General features: G+C 34.5%; 1 protein-coding gene across 1 annotated transcript in view; it reads right to left on the bottom strand.

Moving 5' to 3' along the window:
- Positions 1–1,975: 1,975 nt before the first annotated feature.
- The window catches only part of LOC117112583 (uncharacterized protein YMR196W-like), a 27,964-nt gene continuing 20,303 nt past the window's right edge, over positions 1,976–9,636 (bottom strand). Inside the window, exon 16 of the mRNA XM_033255681.1 lies at positions 1,976–2,126. Within this exon, the coding sequence (XP_033111572.1) occupies positions 2,066–2,126 (61 nt within the window). The 3' untranslated portion in view covers positions 1,976–2,065. The remainder of the gene's footprint in view (positions 2,127–9,636) is intronic.

Here is a 9,636-nt window from a genome sequence, read left to right as displayed (position 1 = left end):
ACAATACAGATATGAGAGCAATTGAACTAACCAGGGAACAGTGAAATTAATTTCACTGTTCCCTGAATTAACTAATGCACCCGACGAAGCGGCAATAAAAATAATTATAATGGCGTGTTTGGTCTTTCAAAAAAAAAAAATGTGTTAAATATTTTAAATAACTAATGCCCAGTGGCGGCGCCAGCGTCTGAAATCTGGGGGGGGGGGGGAAGTAAAGAAAAAGTCAAAATGCGTCGCTCAAAATGTTGCGAAAGTAATCCAAGAGGCGAAGCCCCCGATAAAAATGACAATTTAGGGCTTTCATAGGCTAAGGGCACAACTGCAGCTTATTATGGTTGAGCTTAGGGGACGACTTCGTAATTATATCGTTGGTACTATATACTAATAAAATCCTGGATAGATGAATCTTCATCAAATTATATTTATACAACTGAGAAAGCATGTACCCACTTTTTAATACAGTAGTTTCAAAGAGTTTACTTCCAGCATTTTGTTTAAATTCAATTTGATCCTAACTTCTGAAGCGACTCAGAAAGGTCATTACAATATCTCCTAACACATTTTGTGCTTGTGTGAGCTGGCTTGTTTTGTCTGTCTTTTTACTTTTGCTTTGATAGTTTTCAATGTTAATTTCGTTCTTGTTTCGTTTCGTTTTGCACAGCCTACTCCTGATTAACTGACTACAAGTCAAATGTAGAGCCTTTGAAGTTTTTAAGTTTGTACTGGGAGTAGAGTTGAATAACTGATTACACCATATCCTTGATTTAAACAAGGTAGGGGATTTTCATACAACTGTTTTTCACACAACTGTTTGTGATGTTTCAGCAATAAACAGAATATGAATATAAGAAATAAAAACAACTCTACACCCAAAAGCTTCATAAAGAGAATTACAGTAGTTTATATGGAGCATCATTCATTGGATATTGTTGCTGTGGTCCCATAAAACAATAGAGTAAATTTGTGGGACAACACGTGTTTGTGTGACAACCGCATATGCCTGGCCCTGTTCTGATTGGTCAATTGTTAAGTTTGATTGACATCTCAATGCACATGACAGTCATCAGCCAACGTGATTCTATGGAGAACGCAACGCCTTTTTAATGGCGATCCGTTCAGGCTTGTTAACTGTTACTTGTATAGCGCCTTTCTTTTCAGTTACGAAGCGCTGAAGACTGCCATCGACAATCAGCAGACAGCGTCGCGTTGTCTAGTGCTCGCAGGCAGCGCAGTTGGAATCGCCATACGACGGACATATGTCCGCTGTACATCGTTATGATTGCCCGGTTGTACAAGCTGGATGTGAAAGTTATGGTATTTCTTTTTCTCAAATGTTAAAACGCACCCTATTACGGTACCAAATGCTTTTCTTGTAAAAATATCTTATTATCATGATTCCTATTCAATTATTATTTCATATACTCAATGATACCACCCAGTAACTAAAACTCAATACAATCTACCATCATATTTCCCTATACATCATAAGCCTTAATAGTTAGATGGCTAATTGTTTGCTTTTCAATGTTCTTGCGATGGGAAGTCAATCAATCTAATAGCAGTTTTTGGTCCAATATAAATATCAGAAAATCTTCATTATTACCTTTACAGTGCTTAAAAAAACACTCTACATTTCCTCATTATATCATATAGCATAATTGTGCCCAGTTGGAAAACAGATTATGAACAGATGCACCAATAAGAATAGAGAAGAGATAGGATGCATGCTAAGTGTTACATCGACTTTCCACAATGATACCGTCATCTTTACACGAGTGAACAAAATCCTTGTAATGGTAGGTATAATACGGTACTTGATATGCTGTATATAATATGACTTTTGCCGCCCATGCTGACGTCTTACCCAAGTCGGTCATTGAGGCTTTGTTGAGAATTCAAAATCTGACTAAAGCAACTAATAGGCNTGATCTCTGTCTCTTATACACATCTAGATGTGTATAAGAGACAGACCTTAATCATTATGATTGTCAAAGCCTTAGCCAAAGACTGCTATTCGACAGTATTGCTATCAACCTTGTTCTGATTTCTTGCCAGTGTTGTCAACCTAACTCTTACAAACTCTTTCCAGGCAGTTCACTACAACAGCAGTCCAACCCGTCTGGTGACTAAATAGCATAAACAAAAGAAAGAAAAACAATTAAAATATGATAAAAACAAAAATTAGAATTCAATTATGGATTCCATTAAAACTAATTTTTAGAATTGTGCATTCATACCAAATCCATATTTTGGATCGGAAAGCTTACGAAACCGATTAGAAAATCGGATCAGTATGTAAGAATAGGGACGCTGGCGATATTACGTAAGAATAGGGAAGCTGGCGTTCAGTGCATTGGAAACACGGTCTGAATTTTGGTTGAAGTCTGATATGATGCATCTTTATACCACATCTGTTTAATTGGTAAATATACCAGTGGCGTATCCAGGACTTAGAAAATGGAGGTGCTGCATGGAAATATCACATTGATTCGGATCCAGTGTGAATGCGGCTTCATACCATATTTGTTTAAAATGCAAATATACCAACATTGCCGTATCCAGATTTTGAAAACAAAGTTTGCTGCGCATAACTACTGAACTTTACACAAGGAGCAATACCAGGGACGGAGCATATCTATTTCACTTTTTATTTTTTATTTATTTTGTCTCAATAAAAGTATATACACACAAAAAATGTTTTGTAAATCAGCAAGACAGGATAATCAAAAGTATACTAAAATACTGTCAAGTGGCTCTCCAAACCGATAAACAGAAACATAAAAGAAACAAAAAAATGATAAAATTACTCTAATAATTGCTCTAATAAATTTGTATCAAATATAACATTTTTTGTCATTAGTTTGCCTGTGTCTCATTAAGCAGGATAGAAACAGCTTATGGTTGTTGAGAAAGATATCGTTAAGCTCAGAGGGTACAGATATCCAAAAGTCTAAGAAATAAATTTAAAATTATATACAGTGCACCCTCTAATTCGAGACCCCACTAATTCCAAGACCCCTCTAATTTGAGACCACATTTCCAAAGACCCAAATGACAATCTTCAACCTCTTAACACAAAGCTAGCCCTCTAATTGGAGACCAACCCCAAGACCACCCCAAATTTCCAGGTCCCAAGGTTGGTCTCGAATTGGAGGGCGAAGTGTATTTAAAACAATTAATTCTCGCAAATGCGTGCTTGAACTTAAAATTAACATGGCGAGTATTAATTTTAACAAAAGAGTGGGGGTTGATTCGAATCGCACCAGAGACACTAACAGACAAAATAAATGACAAGAAAAATAGCTATGACAACACCATATATTGGTTGTTAACATCTAAAGTAACTAATTATTTTGCCATATACAATGCACCCTCTAATTCTGAGACCCTTCTAATTCAAGACCACATTTCCAAAGACCCAAATAACAATCTTCAACCTTTTAACACAAAGTTACCTCTCTAATTGGATACCGAACCCCGAGGCCACCCCAAATTTTCAGGTCTCAAAATGAGGCATGTTGTGGCAAAATAGTTAAGTTGTAGCAAAAATTGAAATTCAAGTTATTGGTATTTTCAAATACCTGAGTATGTGATCTTTAAAATGAGGGGTCATTCATTCAAATTGGACATTTCAAACCAAAGTTATTGGAAAGTGAAAGTACAGTACTCTTAGAGTCAAGATAAACAGGACTATGAAAAATAATGTTAAATAAACAATTTGTTAACCACTTCCAGAAATAATACTTTGAGACATGATTAATAAGACATTAAACTGTTGACCTATAGTAAAAAACAAATTTGGATTTTTTAGCAATTTTTTGAGCTCCCATATTTTATAGCTCATTTACTCAATACTGGACTGTGCGACAACTTTACCATTTCGCCACAACATGCCTCAAATAGTCTCAAATCGGAGGGCGAATTGTATTTCAAGATAAATTTCCTTTTTTCTTTTCATGTTTGAACAAAAATGGTGGTCAGGCACAGTGAGTAGCCCTGCTCAAACCACTGTATATACAATTTTGCTCTTTTTTTTAAAATCAAATATGAAACTGAGTAATGACTTTTTGATTATTCTTTAAATTTAAATTTATAGGAAGGAGATTTTGTATTATGGAACAAACACAAGACCTAGTTTTTAAACAAGGAAATACTTGTACATACCATCAATGTAATAATGCAGAAACATTCATTCAGTGATTTCACAAGTCCAATGAATCCGAAACAGGAAGAAATTTGCCAATGTATTGTTTGGAAATCGAAACCGGGCCTGCTCATGTGAGTAGGCCACATACCACATGCAAAAATCCAAATCTGCTATCATCATTAATTTTATTTTCAGATAAATGTATTTTCCCCTTCATGATTTGAAACCTTGGCCCTTCAATACTGGGATAATCCCATGGATTTTCCAATTACAACACATTTTCCAGGAAATTGAGGAATCAAAAAAGCAATATTTATTATCGACAATACAACAAGGTACAGTACAAATTTTTAACCGGGTGTTTAACAACACGGAAGGGGAGGGAAGAGGTACTGTAGGTATATGACAAAAAGAACACTTGTTATGGGAATGCATAATACGGGATATGCCAGACTGCATCTTTGGGGTTTGGAGGATCCTACCCTCATATTGTTAAGGAGTATGCAGGCTTGTGGCTTCAGAAATTAAATAATCTGACCAGTGGGGGGTTGTTGGTCTATGACCAAAAGTACTTGTTTGCTATGCATATTTATGGGATATACCAGGCTGCGGCCTTGGGGTGTAAGGATACTACCCTAGTATGTATTGTTAGTAGTATACAGGCTCTGGCTTCAAGAATTAAACAATCTGACCATAATATATAGTGTTCAAATCATAGCAAATGATGTGTTGAATTGATTACGTTTAAAATCAATTTCCAAATGATAAATTGTAAAATACTTCCCTCAGTACAATTGTTAACATCTTAACAATTTGATTAATTTACATTCATTAATTCAAATGAATATAGATATATACAATTTAAACTTGGGCACTTTTATATTGCTTGCTTGATTGATTGATGATATAAAGTCCTGCAAGTTAAACAACCAAAAGTCTACTAAAATCTAAACTGAATAGTATAAAAGAGCTAAGCTGTACGTGCACTATTGAGGTTATAAAAACAGGTAAAACTTAAATAAACAGGAAAACCACTGGTATCAGTTTTCATTTCAGATCCGAAAGTGTAAGGCTTCACAGTATTTGAACGTGAACATTGTTAGAATACCTGAAATAAGGATGGAGCTATAATCCCCAGTTTCTGTAGTGTGAAGCGGAAGAGAGTGCAATGCTCCACAGGTCACTCACTCCCAACAATTTGCTCATTTCATTTCATTTATTTGTCTCAAACAATTAAATGTACATAAATACCCACTGATACAGCCGGGTAGGCTGAAGCAATGTAGCTATAAAGTGCCTTGCTCAAAGACACAAGCAAAATGCACAGGGTAAGACTGAAAACCTGACCTAGAGGTTAGGATTTGTCATACTTACTTAGCACAAAAAAAAATCATCTTATTTCCATAATGCTAGCAAAAATATGAAATGAGACTCTCATAGGGGCAATCATACTGATTGCAGTGGTCCCAAGTTGGAAGGAGCAACTTCCCTGAGATCTGGTTATTTTTTTTATGTTGCTGTGCATGGATCAAACAGTGGTGGCACCAGGAATTGCCCAACAGGGGGAGGGGGGATCCGATTTCCCCGACGAAAAAAGTTGCTGTGGTCGGGTTTCGCTTGAAATCTCTTGAAAGTAGTCCATGGGGATGAAGCCCCCGAAAAAATATGACAAATTAGGGGTTTCAATGGCTTATTTAAACAATTTTCGGTCTACAGTACTATAATGTAGGGAATACACAGGACCTAAACATTTTTTTCTCCCCAATCAATTGAGGTTTATTTTCATACAAATGTATTTTCCTCTTCATATGAAACCTTGGCCCTTTCATGATCTTTCAATACTGGAATAATCCCCTGGATTTTCCAATTATAACACATTTTCCAAGAAATTGAGGAATCAAACAAGCAACATTTATTATTGACAATCGACATGGTACAGTAAAAATTTTTATCCGGGTGTTTAACAATAGGGAAGGGGAGGGGAGAGGTAGGTACAGTATGACCAAAAGTACACTTGTTATGGGATGCATATTACGGAATATGCCAGGCTGCAGCTTTGGGGTTTAGAGGAATCTGCCCCCATATTGTTAGGAGCATGCAGGCTCGTTGCTTCAGGAATTAAACAATCTCACCGAAAGCCTGACCTTGAGGTTGGGATTTACCATACTTACTTAGCACAAAAAAATCATCTTATTTTCATAATTCAAGCAAAAATATGAAATGAGACTCTCATAGGGGCAATCATACTGATTGCAGTGGTCCCAAGTTGGAAGGAGTAACTTCCCTGAGATCTGGTTATTTTTTTTATGTTGCTGTGCATGGATCCAACAGTATTGGCACCAGGATTTGCCCAATGGGGGGTTTTGAGGTCCCCGACGGGGATGAAAAAAATGGCTGTGGTCGGGCGTCGCTTGAAGTCTCTCGTAAGTAATCCATGGGGACAAAGCCTCTGAAAAAATATGACAATTTAGGGGTTTTAAAGGCTTATTTAATCAATTTTGGGTCTACTAATATGTAGAAAATACATATACATTTTTTCTCCCCGAAGGTGGGGGGGGGGGCCAGCTCCCATTCTCTGTAGCACCGCCACTGCAAGCAACGCTCAAGATTTCGTTATCTCTGCACCAAGGCTTGAGATCGCTGCAGTTTTTTTTTTTATTTTTAATTTTTTTTTTGTCTCAATGTTTTGGAATCCTTTCATTCTAAAAAACTTTTGATAGTAAACTTACAATTGAGTCAATTTTCTAATTTAATTAATTTAATTTAATTTAATTTTGTGCTTCCATTGATTAATTTGAGTATCTATACTGCAAATTCAAATCTGAATCTTATATGTATTCTACAAAAAAGGCACTTAGTGCCAATGATCATTACCTTCATCCTTCTGCTCCATTATTTGTCTCATCCAACACACTATTATTTTCGATATACATACAAAAAATGTTGCCATCTTTATGTTTCAATTTAAGTCTAATCTATTGCCTCCGATTTTTAATTCATACTTCCAGAATTTTAGTTCAGTACAAAACTAATATACTAATCACTGCCACGCCGCACTTTTCCCACCTGTAAAACTCGATTTTGAGTTATTATTATTACAGGATTAAAGAGTAAAATAAGAGATAAAATGGTAAGAAATCATTTAAATCTGACATTTCCTTATGAAGTTACAAGCGTTTAAACATACAGCTGTTTAAAGAACAATATATAAGAAATCAGCTTGCAAAGTTTATGATTTCGGGCATTTCTCATGCAGAATCATTGTTCAACATTGAAAATGGGGAAAATAACAGCATAGCATGGTGTATTATAGATATATAAAGTTTAGTTTAGTGCAATAAAATAGATTTATTTTAAAAAAATTGACATTCCAGCATGATTTGGCTATTTTCTTTGAAACACAATTTGCAAAGATTGATACGGTATATATTTTGCCAAATAATTAGGACACTTAATTTTCCACTATTTCTTACTTATTGATGATCTTTTTTGCTTATTGATGGTAAATCCATCATCACCAAAAAATTTTCCGTTTTCCATTTTGTTGTTGTTATGTTCTGGTTGCAATCTATCGTTTGCAACCTACAGTAACTTAAAGTCACCAAAATATTTTACAGGGTCAGCGGACTTTTAATGTTTTTCAGAGGCTGGTATATAGAAATTGTCGTCTCCCTTTCTTTAAGCAAATGTAATTATGTGTGAAGTAGCGTTTCCTGAATTGGGCATTTTTTACACAAATTATTTTTTTTTAATCATATTAACCTTGATTTTATGTTTGCTTCCTTGTCGTTTACACCAAACCAAATATTGGTACCTGCTCAGGCGTCCATATAAAGAACTCCCAATCAAATATGAAGTTACAGGCATAATCGTAACAAAAACACAGTAATTTTTTTTTTATTAGTCATACAAAAGTTTCTTGAATTTATTAGTGTGGCGTGCAATCAGTGTTTTCTTTGTAATTTGATCCATCCTATATCCATTAAATACCAGGGATTTATAGCGAGGTCACTCCTATTTCACGTTGGCCCATAGTGTTTATTGAAAACACATTCATCGAATGTTTATTACTTTAAATTTCTTTAAATATTATTTTTTTTAATATTATTTTATTTTTTCTTGGGCTGCCTATTAAGAACCAGGGTGATATATCATACCAGTTGTATATCCCAGGTTGTAATTCAAAAGAGAATTTATTACAAGTCACCTACGTCCAGTATGTTCACCTTGGCATTATTCTCTTAACACTTGCAATAAAAAGGGCGATTCTAATACCTACCACATAGATGACATTTTCAAAAATATCTAAATATTTTGTCATTTACTACAATGTAAATGAGTTTAGCCCTCTTTTTATTATATGAAAGTTAAATTTGTTTCTTGATTAATTAGAAAAGATAAATAAGGGGAATTTGCATGGTTATTACGAAAATAAAAGTAACTTTCCTTTAGCTTGAATTTCTATATAAATTGTTATTCAGGGCTCGAAATTCACGCTAGCAAACTAGCAATTTGCTAGTAGGTTTGTCATAATTGCTAGGTAAAAATTCACAAACCAGCAAATTAAAAAAAATGATTGCTAGTTGAAATATCTATACAAAATATCTTGTAATTAGCCTAGTATTAACTAAAACTAGACTAAACTGATCTACAAAAACTAATACAAATTCTATTAAATTTATTTATTTATTTTTCAATTATGAAAATTGACTAAAAATGCCTATAATCGACGAAAAACGATCGTTTTTTTCATCTTGAGCACAAGATGTGAAGTGCGCCACGAACATTAATTTTTTAAACCTTGCATTGCTTGCATGCATGCAACAAGTTAGCAGTGTGCAGAAAAAAAAATCGCTCACATGTGTTTGTTGACGGAAGTCACGGGCGATGCAATCGGTAGTTAAGGCGAACATATTTAATTTGATTCTTTTTAGATAATAAACAATGTTTCAGATATGATAATAATAATTTACTATGAAGCTTAGACAAATAATAGGTTAGCTAGGCTAGGCCAATGCTATTCTGCCAAAAAAAAACTCCCCCCCCCTCCTGTCCTTGAATATTTCTGAGGGTGTGACACTAAACAAGTATATTTTTTTTAATTTTCAAAATAATATGATATAAAATTAATATAAAATAAATTTTATTTATAATTATATTATTTTGAAAAATTCCAATAAGCAGTACATAATGTGTATAAGAGACAGTGTGATATCCTGCTACATGACCTACATGCCTGCCAGTCTAAAACAGTTAGTAAAAAAATATGATTGATTTGAAATAAAAGACCAAATCAGGTATATAAAGTTCATAGGCCGAAAATAATAAACAGTCCAGTAAGACTGTGAAATACATAACTTCAGGACATCAATCATGGTAGCTTTGGCACTAAGTACGGAGTGGCAAGTCAGAATCAGCAAATACCCGTAGTGCTGAGTGTATTGAATAAGGTATTTTAAAATAAAAGTTTAGGCCCTATGTCGGTTTTT

The sequence above is a fragment of the Anneissia japonica genome, unplaced genomic scaffold (assembly GCF_011630105.1).
Source record: "Anneissia japonica isolate Jap-2015-1 unplaced genomic scaffold, ASM1163010v1 scaffold287715_len1027211_cov185, whole genome shotgun sequence".
Lineage (NCBI taxonomy): Eukaryota > Metazoa > Echinodermata > Crinoidea > Comatulida > Comatulidae > Anneissia > Anneissia japonica.
This window is presented reverse-complemented; position numbering and strand designations above follow the sequence as displayed.